At 42.1% G+C, this 13938-nt stretch overlaps 1 protein-coding gene across 2 annotated transcripts in view; it reads right to left on the bottom strand.

The window, feature by feature from the left end:
• The window catches only part of NBAS (NBAS subunit of NRZ tethering complex), a 655156-nt gene that overhangs the window by 299830 nt on the left and 341388 nt on the right, over window positions 1–13938 (bottom strand). For both annotated transcript variants that reach the window (XM_075861089.1, XM_075861091.1), the window contains 2 exons: window positions 10941–11017; window positions 9580–9717 (listed from right to left, as the gene is read on the bottom strand). In XM_075861089.1, the coding sequence (XP_075717204.1) occupies window positions 9580–9717; window positions 10941–11017 (215 nt within the window). The remainder of the gene's footprint in view (window positions 1–9579; window positions 9718–10940; window positions 11018–13938) is intronic.

Raw genomic sequence — 13938 nt, 5'->3', positions numbered from 1 at the left:
AATTGAATTACTGAAATAAATTAACTTTTTGATGATAGATCACTGCAGCAGTCCATACAATGATTAGCTACAGAGTTATAAACTTCAAATGACTCACATAACTGTCTTATACTATCTGTAAATACTGTGTGCAGAGAGTCCAGTGTATTTCTATGCTCCTCTAACCGATCACTTTTAGGAGGCAGAGAGCAGTGTGAAGCTGCATCACATAGGATACACAGATTCTGCAGTGTTATGGGACAGAAGTTCTATGTCACTGATCTATCACTTGCTGCACTTAGATAGGACTCCGAACAGTGCAAGTACAGTGTGAAGAAACCCACGCCCCCTCTGCTTCAACAAAGCCAGAGGCATGATGGGAAATGTAGTCTGCACTAGGGGAACATTATCATAGAGGAAGAAGGGACCAAGAAGACAGACAACCCATAAATGGCGCATCAACTAGAACAGGTATACACAAGATATCCACAAGAGCCACTACATTTTTCATTAACAAAAGCCTGTGCTGCACTATATAGGCAAAACAAAAAAAAAAAATTGCTGGAGTGCTTCTTTAATGTATAGAAGTACCAATATTTTATTATCCTCGAGTCTTATATTGTGTTGTTATAGTACAGTCAACTAAAAAAATAATGGGTTTTCCTACCGTTATACCAGTATAAGCTGCATATGGCCAAAAATTTTAAAAAATAGGCACATACCTCTTCAAATCCCCCACACTCCGGATGTCCCCCACTGACCTTTGATTATTTGGCTGCATCAATGAGGTGTCGTACTCGACACAGGACCCTGACAACCAATCAATGACAGTGCAGCAGCAATGTCCATATGGATGGCACATTACAGCGAGAGACCATGTGAATCCTTGGTGCAGTAGTGGTGGGGGAGCTGAAAAGTTAATATGTACTAATTTTTATTTTTAGCCATATGCAGCTTATACTGGGATTTTGCAAAGAGTCCAAAACCCCCTCTAAGTTCTTCAGTTGTCCTCTCCTGCAGGATGTTTCAAATTCCGTTCAGCTGAGCAAATCCGTGGTGGTTCAGTGTGGAATCCGCTGCCAAAATGAGCATGTTGTACATTCTAAAATTCGCAGAATGCTCATTATTCCGCACGGATATGTTGCGGAGCATGGCCCAAGGCTTTGTTCACACACTCCAATTTTTATTACATTTTTTTCTATTAATTTTTTATTTTTTTTTTTTTAAATGAGCGCATACCGAACTGAACAAGCGGACCCCCACCTAGTCAGTCTTCTCAGCCCTGCGCCATATCATTAGACAGGACAGGGAATCGGCAGGGGAAAGTAGGGAAAACTTGCCACTGCTCAACTTCCCTCCATAAACCCTAGAGCAACATGACCCACTTTTATACCATCGTTTTCATGATTGCTGTAATGTTCAGCTCTATAAAAACACAATATACCTGCTGCACAGAAATTGGTTATACATTTCTTTATTTTTTACAATCAGAGATGGATTGAAGATACAATGGCCGGCATGCCGTGCAAAACCCTGGACGGCTATTATATTCATTGCCTTGATTTGTGTACCATTATTTGTCTACCATTATATCCTATGGCGGTCCTTCACTGTAATTCTTTACGCTGTGCATGGACTGGTAGCCGCAATCACCACACAATACAATGGCAGGTCACAATGAAACATCCACTTATGGGGGAGAGGATGTTACTAGCATTCATTAATCTCTACATTACAAGCGGTATTAGGTGAAGGCGCGGCACTACCTGACAATTAGGCTTATGAGGGGGTCATTACTTACTATAAAGTATATCGCTGGAAATCTGAATGAATAATCAGCTCTGGCTTTAGGTTTTGTGGAGGAGGAGGATTGCAGTACCTTGAATGTGTCCGCTACACATCATACACCTAAATTATATTCTAGGATTACATTCTGATGTTTTATTTTTAATCCCTATGTTTTTTTGACTCCACATCGTGGGTATACTTCAGCGGACATTATCTGTGCATCACTACTGTAATGAATTCCTCTGGTGATAAAATATATTGGAAATGGTAGAGAGCTATTAAAGGCTATGAATGTCCTGTATGATATTCTACAGATACACAGACATGGTTATTGATACTGCTGAGTTAAATGATCTATTCTTGAAAGAGTCACCTCTCCAGACATGTCTGTTTAGTAAGTATTTGTAATCCCCATGAAATAACAATTCTGGAGCATTTTTTTTTTTTTTTAGAAAACTACATTGTGTTGTTCCTCTGTTATTCCTCCTAGAAATGCATAAATGAAGAACTGGGAATTACCATTCCCTTATCAATAGGGTGTGTCCCTATGCAGTCTGAGAATGACAGCACTGATTGGACAGACTGCACAGATACCACACAAGGAAAATGGTAACACACAGGTGTCAATTTATTCCAACACTTCCAGGAGTGATAACAGAAGAATGGCCCATTGCAGAGCTATTAAAAAAATTACAAATAAAAGATCCAGAATTATTATTTTATGAGGATTACAAGTATTTACTGAAACAGACATGTCAGAAGTGATGTCCAGACCTATTTAAGTATAGTAACTTTGTATACAAGCATTTCCCATCACACTCCTTTATATATTGAGATGATACTAACAGGGGCTTTGTGTTCACATTTAGTGAATAGAAGCATTTTTGTTTACATCCATGGGCCGAAAAACGTATTAACTGTGTGTTTGCTGAAATAAAATCCGGTCTAGACAATACTAACTGGGCATTACTATTCCCCCTGTCAATAGGGTGAGAAAGGCAGTACAGGTTGTACAGAAACAACAGAAGTAAAATGATAACACCTAGATGTCCATTTATTCAAACATTTCCAGGAGGAATAACAGAGGAATGGTACAATGCAGAACTCTTAAAAAAATAAGATGCCCCAGAATTTAAAATTTTATGGGGATTACAAGTATTTGCTTCAACAGACGTGTCGGAAGAGATGACCGTACCTTTTTAAGCATAGTAACTTTGTATACAAGCATTTCACGTTTCAAGATCTCTACTTGCTGTTAGTGAATGGAATTTTTTTTGTTCCTTATTAACTGAGGGTTTTCTACAATGAAATCCAGTCTAGACTTCCGGCAGCTCCATTTTACCTGCACTGATATAAAGCAGCATCGATTTCACCGCATTTTAAAATGGGGTTTCTAAAAACCCATTTAACCCTGGTTACACTGAAACTGATGATTCATGTGGAGACGCTATTCATCATTATGGGTATTCCAAGTAAAAGTATTTTATGAGATGTCTCTAGACATGAATAAGAATCGTGACTATTTTTAACTTGTATCTAAAAATCATCGGTGCCCCCAATCTTCACCAGCGTTTACCCCCACTGATAACTTACACGGAGAAGCTCCAGGTTCAGTTTATCTCCAAACAGCAGGTTGCATGCAAGACGACCATCCAGGTTCACTAATAACCCTTCAAGTATCAAATATGTTGTGTTGCAGCCGGAGAGTATTTCATATGCGGAATAACTAGGGAGACCTCCATATCACAACAACCTCTGCCATTTATTGATGTCAATTATTAATAGGTTCGGTGTCTCGGGTAATTCCTCATTGACTTGCACTGCGGTCAGTGGGAATGAAATGACTTGTCCAGGCATTACTGGCTTAGTCCCGTTCCAATGGACGATCCGTAGACAATGGATGGCCGGTACTTGATGAAGACGTGTATTACTGGGATCGGTTCCATAGGTCAGCTAATAGAGTTTCACTGCGAGAATTTATGGTCATTGCAAGAGAATCCTGCTAAGAAAACAGCTCTGTCATGTATTTCCCTATATTATTTATTCCTGCTATAAATTATATTAGAGGTTTTCTGAACTGAGCAGTTCATTAAGACGACTAAACAGAGAGGTCAGAGCGAAGGATTAAGCAGAGAGCACATATTGTACCATGAAGGGGATTTTTTGTTTTCTGGATGAGTGTTTTTTTTTTTCTAAATATAAATTTCCTAAACATTGAATATAAGAAAATAGAAAAATGATAACTGATGTGAACATATTTGAGCATAAATAGATATATATGTACAGATAGACAAAAAAATGTATACAGAGTTGATAGATATGAGAAATAGATATGAGATAGACCGATATTAGATACATACATTTTAGAAATAGACAGATAGATATGAGATGATTGATAGACTGACAGATATGAGATAGATATGAGACAGACCAAGGGAGTAGCTAGGGGGGGGGGGCAGGCGGGGCACGTGCCCCGGGCGCAGTTCAGAGGGGGGCGTCAGCGCCCCCTCCTCCTGCACTATAAAATTGTACCTGTGTCGCAAGGACACAGGTACAATTAGAAGCAATGAATGACCGGGCACGTTCCGTGCCCGGCCATTCAGCGCCTCTCCACGAATGAAGCGACTGGTACCTTTTGTACCAGTGGCGCTGACTGACTGACAGGGAAAGTCATCCTGCCCAGCCAATCAGCGCCTTTCATAGACGCTGTGTTCAACCCCCTGGAGACCTGCGCAGAAGAGAGCAGGTCTCCATGGCTGCCGGACGGCGTGGGAGCGGGAATAAGGTGAGTTTGAATATTTTTCTTTTTTTTTTTGAAATTGTAATAGAAGTGCGTGGCTGTATCTGCGGGGGGGACTTTGTCTACACGGGGGACTTTATCTACAGAGCTGGGCTATATACAGGGGGACTATATCTACAGAGCTGGGCTATATACAGGGGGACTATATCTACAGGGCTGGGCTATATACAGGGGGACTATATCTACAGGGCTGGGCTATATACAGGGGGACTATATCTGCTGGGCTATATACAGGGGGACTATATCTACAGGGGGACTATATCTACAGGGGGACTATCTACAGGGGGGCTATCTACAGGGGGAGTATATCTACAGGGCTGGGCTATATACAGGGGGACTATATCTGCTGGGCTATATACAGGGGGACTATATCTACAGGGGGGCTATATACAGGAGGCTATATACTGGAGTGGGCTGTCTATAGAGCACCATATACAGGGGTGGGCTATATAGTATATAGCCCCCTGTAGATATAGCCCACCCCTGTATATGGTGCTCCATAGATAGCCCACCCCAGTATATAGCCCCCCCCCCTGTAGATATAGTCGCCCTGTATATAGCCCAGCCCTGTAGATATAGCCCAGCCCTGTAGATATAAGCCCAGCCCTGTAGATATAAGCCCAGCCCTGTAGATATAAGCCCAGCCCTGTAGATATAAGCCCAGCCCTGTAGATATAAGCCCAGCCCTGTAGATATAAGCCCAGCCCTGTAGATATAAGCCCAGCCCTGTAGATATAAGCCCAGCCCTGTAGATATAAGCCCAGCCCTGTAGATATAAGCCCAGCCCTGTAGATATGGTCCCAGCCCTGTAGATATGGTCCCAGCCCTGTAGATATGGTCCCAGCCCTGTAGATATGGTCCCAGCCCTGTAGATATGGTCCCAGCCCTGTAGATATGGTCCCAGCCCTGTAGATATGGTCCCAGCCCTGTAGATATGGTCCCAGCCCTGTAGCTAGCCCACCCCTGTAGATCTAGTCCCCCTGTAGATATAGTCCCCCTGTAGATATAGCCCACCCCTGTATATAGTATCCCACAAATAGCTCCCCCTATAGTGCTCCACAGAAAGCTCACCCCTGTATATAGCCCCCTTGTACATATAGTCCACCCCTGTATATAGTGCTCCACAGATAGCCCACCCTTGTATATAGTATATACAGGGGTGGGCTATCTGTGGAGCACTATATACAGGGGTGGACTATATGTACAAGGGGGGGGGCTATATACAGGGGTGGGCTATCTGTGAAACACTATATACAGGGGTGGACTATATGTGGAGCACTATATACAGGGGTGGGCTATATCTACAGGGGGGCTACATACATGGTTGGGCTATCTGTAGAGCTCTATATACAGTGGTGGGCTATATCTACAGGGTGATATATACAGGGGTGGGCTATCTGTAGAGCACTATAGGGGGAGTTATTTGTGGGACACTATATACAGGGGTGGTCTATATGGGGGCACTATCTACAGGGGCCTCTATGGTAGGCACTATCTACAGGGGTCATGGTGTGTGTGGGACACGGTGTATGGTGCTATTATAATTAGAGGTGCATTGTATGGCGCTATTATATTTAGGGGCGTAGTGTGTGGTATAATGATAACTTTATATTTATTTATAGGTGCAGAAATGTTGGAAAAGTGAGAAGCTGAAGACATGTAAGCGGCAAACTGCAGAAATGGATCGGGAGAAGTCATCATAGAGGTCTGGACCAAATGGAGAAAAAGAACTAGAATCTGAGACGTCACCGGTGAGTCACTTAATGTAAATGTTTATTCTGCCTCTAATCAGCACTGTAGTCACTGTATGATCTGCAGCGAGATGATTATGATAGGATTTATTTTTTGTGAAACGGCATCTCCCAGCATATCCTTACTATTGTTCGGACCATGCTGGGAGCTGTAGTTTTACGCCGTACACACCTATACGGCAGGGGTTACACTAAATTGAGCTGTATTTGTTCTGGGGCTGTATATATGTACTGAGCTTGGTTCTGGTGTTGTGTATAGAACCATATTGCTTGTGAAACGTACAAATAATTTTATGCTCGCGTTACATAAAAATCAATGACACGTCGATTGGTACAGGAAACATACACGGCGAGGGGGAAGGAGATGTCGGGAAAGAGGTCAGGGGGGGGGGCGCCAAACTGAATCTTTGCCCCGGGTGCTGGAGAACCTAGCTACGCCTCTGAGACAGACAGAGAGAGCGAGAGCGAGATCAAGTCAAGCAGTAGGCAGACTAAGCTTCAGGATACACTCGGAGACCGAGGATTGGGAGAGAAACTTTAACAATTCATAAATTTTGAGGGTATTAATTTCTAAACAACAAAAAGTCACTTGCCTACTCGTCCAGCGCACTAAAAATAGAGAAGCGATTCACAGTCGACAATATACCCCAGACCTGATGGTACGCTACATCTAGATATTCATTCACCACGTTATACAGGTTCTCAGAACAGTTACATTATGGAGGAGGCAATGATGCCACCAGGGAGCTACCCTGCCAGCTGGAAGGAGACTATACAGCAATATATATATATCTATCACCAATAAAAAAATGAAGCGTTAAAACTCTGCAGGTGCATCTGATAAAATAGAATACCTAGATATCTCTCATCCTGCACAGATGACATTGTTTATCTGCATATTTTATTGGTGACTTGGCGCTGACATATGGACATTTAAAGTGATCAGGAAGAATTACATCATTTTGTCTCATAATGTCTGGTTCAGAAGTTAAGTACGTAACGATCAGCTGATCAGTCTGGAAGGATCCATAAAAGGGTGGTCTCATAAAGACAAACGGGTCCAGATGCCCTTTTTGGAACCACCCAATAAGAGTCAGTGTGGGAAACCACTAAGAGAAGTTCCTACTCTGGCAGACCAAGTCTGTCCATATTACATGGTCAGCCAGTCATTTGAACTGCCAGAGTATACTAGTACATTTCTGATCCAGCAGGCACTGCAGAGGAAATACTTGGCCAGCCGAAGCAATAATCGATAATCGCGGGAAAGTTCCGGGAGGCGGACATATCAGCTGATCGCCGGGCAGCTATTATAGAACAGGTTGTCATTACGATAGACCCCTTTACATGGCAAGAACTAGATTCTTGTTTACTAGACACGGCATTGTACAGTTGGTAGTGGCAGTGCCTTGTATTGCAGCTCGGTCCTATTTATTTCACTGGAGCACCACAGCCCCTTCAGTCTGCGGCTGGGGTGATGGGAATCGGACCCAAATGGATCTGATATTGGAGTCCCTGAAAACCACTTTAAACGGGTTATCCCACCACTACAACTTATCTTATCACATATCTACAGGGTAGGTGATAAGTGTTTGATTGCTGGGACCTTTACGGATCAAGAGAACGGGGGTTCTGAGTCCCCTGAATGAACGGAGTGGCGGTCGCGCATGTGTGCTGCCTCTCTATTAATTCTCTATGAGACCGCCAGAGTTAGCCGAGTACAGTTGTGGGTTACGTAAAAAGGAGCAGCTTGCATATCCTCTTGATTACCGATACCTCACCGTTTTGTGTATACAGCTGCTATCATGGTTACAGACTACAAACACCTCTTGTGTAGTCTGATCCTGCAGTCATGTTTTACTCTCTTCCATCACCCCCTCTTCTACTGTCTTTTTAGCATAAAAAGAGGGAAAGTAATGACATGTCTTCAAAATGTGTGTGTAGTCTTTAAACATGGAGACACACAAGTCTGCATAGGAGCTGTGTACACAAACGGTACGATTTTTTTTATTTTTTTTTAAAAACTCACTTGTGTAAATTTGCTTCATTGTTTTTTTTATTTTCCTTTTTTTTATTATTAAAAATGTATTGGAGCAATAAATAGTTTCAAATTTTCATACTTTTTAACCCATTACTGACCACCAATACGCCTTTTCACAGCGGTCACTAACGGGCTTTAGGCTGTGCCATTTCACAGTGGCCTAGTCTAAGTCCTGCATGGGTGTCCTGTGCAGGCTGGAGTGGGTCCTCGGCTGTCTTAAGACAGCCTGGCTCCTGTTCTACCATTAGCAATCCATGTTTACTTTGATCGCGACCGCTTAACCCCTTAAATGCCGCGGTCAATATGCTCCCTCTGTTACCCATTGGCGGCCAACATGTGCGATCACGGGCCCCCGATAAGTTGCCATGGCAGCCGGGGGTCTAACAAAGACCCCCATGCCTGCCCTGGCTATATGCCTATTAGGCAGTGCCACAGGCATAAGTCCTATGTAACCCAAAATTATACCAAAGTCCCAGATAAAAACAAGCCCACATATAGAGACTTTCATGGAAAAATAAAAGTTATGGCTCTTGGAAAGGGACGATGCAAAAACAAATAATTTTAGTTCAACATTGTTTTTATTAAGCAAAAGTAGAAAAACATAAAAACCTAGACATAGGTGGTATCGTCGTAATTATACCGACCCATAGAATAAATGTAGCATGTTATTTATGCCACACGGTGACCTGTGCAAATTTAAAAAGCATAGAACAATGGCGAAATTGATGTTTTTTTTTTCTATTCCTGTAGATCAAAAAATTATATGTTCCCCAAAATGGTGCCATTAAAAAATACAACTCATCCCGTAAAAATACAAGTCCTCAAAAATAAAAAAAAGTTATAGCTCTTTAAAAGCGACAATGGAAAAAATAAAATAAAAATTGCTCATTAAGGCCTAAAATAGGCCTAAAAATGTTCCCGTAAATCCAAGTAATATTTGATTAATAAAGTTCTAACCTGTGTAAAAATATGGTACTTTTTGGAGAAGAGATTCATATATATATATATACGCACATATTAGAACAGGAAAAAGAACAGGAAAAAGACAAACCGCCTGACACTTTACATTCACCGCTAGAAATGAATTTAGAGAATTATATCCAGATATTCAGTGACGTGATGAGAACTTTCTCTTTAATTAGATATAACTTATGTTCTAAGCTTTTCTAGCGGATCACCTGCATCGTGGAACGGAGCAGAAACAGACAGCTCTGAGAACTTACCCTGTAGAGAGGATGGCACTTGTCCTTGAAGCATGGTGCCAAATGGGCATAGATTTGCAGGCTGTAGTAATAAGCCGCCAGCTGGAGAGACAGAGCCGAATGCGATTGCTTTTCAAAGCATTTGTTGGCATCTAGCACCTACGAAAAAAACGAGTGAGATGGAATTGACTTGGCTGAAGAAAACACATGATTTCAAGCCTCCGCTGGTAGAGTGGCTTCAATGCTCGGTGTAATGTGTTATAATAGACTGCAGCTCGGCTAATGAATGCCTATTTTACATAATCTTTAAATAATGATGCCGCTTATCAATTTCACTTAAAGACGTGACTAAATGTCACCGTAAAAAGACAAAGCTGCTAGTCAAGTCTTATGAAGCCAAATAGACACGGCGTGGTATAGACAAGTCAGATAGGGCAGGGGGGCGAGCTTAGGGAGCAGCGGACATTAGTAAAAAAAACAGATCAGGTGTATGAAATCATTGACAATCTAGTTTTCACACTTATTACAAATCCTGATTGTGACTGAACACATGAAAACCAGGATTCCATGATGAAGAACGGGGAGAAGAGGGAAAATGGGGGATAATGTCCTAGTTTTATGTACTACTCCCAAGTAGCAAAGGGCATAGTGGGTTAAAGGGGCATTACCATCATTGTTTGTTACGGCATATCACTAGGCTATGCCATAATATTCTAAATAGTGGGTTCCAACATCTGGTACCCCAACAATACAAGGAACAATGGGACGAAGGTCTGGTTGGCTTCTCTCCTGCAAGGTGGCGTTCCCGGCCTCCCGCTGTTTAAAGAATTTCAACACAACCCCATCCATGTGAGTGGGAAGGTCTCACAGTTATGTTAGCGAGAACAGTAGACCTTCACTCGAAGGACCCCACCAATCAGTGAGTGATGGCATATCCTAGCAGTGGGGCCCCAGCTATCATACACTTATCCTGCGAATAGGTGAGAATTGTAATTTGTTGGACAACCCCTTTAACTTTCGGGGTTACCTCACCACTTCAACTTATCACCTATCCACAGGATAGGTGAGAAGTGTTTGATCCCCCACCAATCAAGAGAACAGGGGTCCTCAGTCCCGGTTATGAACGGAGCGGCAGGTCACACATGCGCGCTCCCGCTACATTAATTCTCTAAGGAACTGCTGGACATATCCGGCAGTCCCATAGCGTTCATCAGGGGACTCCTGTTCTCTTGATCATTGGGGAACTTATCATAAGATGTGGTAGGATAACCCCTTTATAGGAGCCTGTCCTGGTGACAGATGCTCCCCGTGCCTTCCAGTACTTCTATAAGACTCTAGAATATACCTGATGTAGGAATAAAACGAGAGAAATGTGAACATACCTGAGGTAGAGCGAGTAGATACGCAAGAGACAGCGTGATATCATTCGGCAAAGTGTCACTGGCCAGCTGCAACAGAACTGGAAGAGAAGAACACAAATACACAGGAATTATTGTAGATCGATGAATGGTTTATGATATGGTAACAGTGTTCATTACGCAGCGTACGGAATAATGATGTGCGTAATTTAAATGAAATGCTCGTTGGTATGATTCATGGCGCAGATCACGGGCGATCAGGCTGTAATACTGCCTCACGTTAATTGTAAGGCAAAATATTTCCACATTGCAGCTAAACACGAGAAAACAGCTGCTGCGGCAGATTGTGGGAACATTCCCGGCACACAATTCAGTGGCGTAATCAGCAGGTCATAAAATAAAATCAACTCCTGGAAGAAAGTCGAGGACCGATCTGGAAGAAAAGTGCAGAGTCTGTAGCATTCAATCCAATGAGCGAATAATCCTTAACTGTTCCCATTTTCTCGAATAGGAATGACAACCGCACATGAGGCCGAAAAAAAAATGCTGGACGGGAGCTATTCATGGAATAAAGTCCATTTCTTCCACCTTTATCATCAAATTGTGTGATGATTTATTTCCTAAAATTTCTTTATAGCAGTCTGAGCTTTGTTTTTCTGGTACAAAGCTCCAAACAAGATGGCGGCGGTCAGGGGACCCCAAACACATGACCGTATAACCATGGCAATCACAAAATATTATAGATGATAGGCCATCAGGAAAAGAAAGTACACACTCCGTGAATTACGGCATATCAGTGCAGTCCCAGGAAGCCTAGATATCAAAAGTAAGCCATAAAGCAAGTTTTACTACTTCGACAAGATAAAAACAATTTGTCAAAACAAAAATTGTTCTGTGTCGACATAGAGACCCGCCGAAGAAGCTGTATGAGCGCTTATTATTTGCGGGGCGAGCTGTAGTTTTCATTGGTACCACTTTGGGGTACATACCGTATGACTTTTTAACCAGTTTTTATAACAAATTTTTGGGCAGGTGAGTTGACCAAAAAACAGCAATTCAAGAATTTTTTTTAACGCTATTCCCCCATAGGAGATAAATAAAATTATATTTTGATAATCCAGACTGTTTATTTATATATTGTATTATTTAACTTTTTTTAATATTTGTGTTGTGTTAAAAACATTACATAAATTTTTGCATTTTGTTAGATTACATTTTTTAGCTTGCTGTTACCTGCGGTCGCAACGGTACCATACGCCTTAAAGAGGCTCTGTCACCAGATTTTGCAACCCCTATCTGCTATTGCAGCAGATCGGCGCTGCAATGTAGATTACAGTAACGTTTTTATTTTTAAAAAACTAGCATTTTTGGCCAAGTTATGACCATTTTCGTATTTATGCAAATGAGGCTTGCAAAAGTACAACTGGGCGTGTTGAAAAGTAAAAGTACAACTGGGCGTGTATTATGTGCGTACATCGGGGCGTGTTTACTACTTTTACTAGCTGGGCGTTCTGACGAGAAGTATCATCCACTTCTCTTCACAACGCCCAGCTTCTGGCAGTGCAGACACACAGCGTGTTCTCGAGAGATCACGCTGTGACGTCACTCACAGGTCCTGCATCGTGTCAGACGAGCGAGGACACATCGGCACCAGAGGCTACAGATGATTCTGCAGCAGCATCGGCGTTTGCAGGTAAGTCGATGTAGCTACTTACCTGCAAACGCCGATGCTGCTGCAGAATCATCTGTAGCCTCTGGTGCCGACACGATGCAGGACCTGTGAGTGACGTCACAGTGCTGCACTGCCAGAAGCTGGGCGTTGTGAAGAGAAGTGGATGACACTTCTATACACAACGCCCAGCTAGTAAAAGTAGTAAACACGCCCCGATGTACGCACATAATACACGCCCAGTTGTACTTTTACTTTTCAACACGCCCAGTTGTACTTTTGCAAGCCTCATTTGCATAAATACGAAAATGGTCATAACTTGGCCAAAAATGCTAGTTTTTTAAAAATAAAAACGTTACTGTAATCTACATTGCAGCGCCTATCTGCTGCAATAGCAGATAGGGGCTGCAAAATCTGGTGACAGAGCCTCTTTAATTTCTGTAGGTTCCAAATTAGAAGAAGGTTTATACCAGCTTGGAGAATCTATCACGCTGAGACCAAATTCTCAAAAGGAAAGACTCCAATTTATTATCACATACAGCGTATATTTATAGGACACATAGAACTAAGAGAATAACTCATAGAGTGTAATCAGCAAAGGGAGAATCCCTCCCTCTGACCTTGATGTTACTTGCATGAACTGTTTTACTGCCAAGAAGAAATAACTAAGTAATCTGCAGATTATTACAAGGCAAACTAAAAGACAAAAACATGAATATCATATTGTGCAGTGTATACTGACACAAAATACAAAACATGGAGTTTCGAAGTTATTCCTTCACAGCACCATATACTATTGTGATTTTAACGGCCTCCTATTAAGCTTTGCCTCTAGTAGGGCTTAAAAAAGGAGAAACACGGCAGACCTGGGAGCCTTCATTTATCATGCTAAAGGGAAATCGATGGGTCTAGGATTGTTTTAATTTTAGTTTTTTAGCCGGAGTCGCTTGTACAGGTTATTGTGATCGTAATTTTATTGTGTATATTGTGATCATCGTCTTAGGCTGTGTTCACACAACTGCTCCAGACGTTTTTTGCACAGTGGTTTGACAAAAACTCGTCAAAACACTCGTCAAGGTGTTTTTTTTTACCCTTTCTGACTGATTGAAATGGGGTTTTGAGGTGGAAACCGCCTCAAGATGGGTCATGTCGCTTCTTTTTGCTCGCGGTAAAAAAACTCGTCCAACTCCCATTGAAATCAATGGGAGGCATTTTCGGGCGTTTTTTGACGAGTTTTTGCGCCAAAAAACCTGTCAAAAAACTGTGTGAACAGGGCCTAACAGGCCACAGTACATGCTGCTGATGAGTTCATATCAGTATCGGACTTGTAGACGTAACCGTATATTACTTTAT

The sequence above is a fragment of the Rhinoderma darwinii genome, chromosome 4 (assembly GCF_050947455.1).
Source record: "Rhinoderma darwinii isolate aRhiDar2 chromosome 4, aRhiDar2.hap1, whole genome shotgun sequence".
Lineage (NCBI taxonomy): Eukaryota > Metazoa > Chordata > Amphibia > Anura > Rhinodermatidae > Rhinoderma > Rhinoderma darwinii.
Note: the sequence above shows the minus strand (reverse complement) of the source record. Positions and strands in the feature narration are given on the sequence as shown.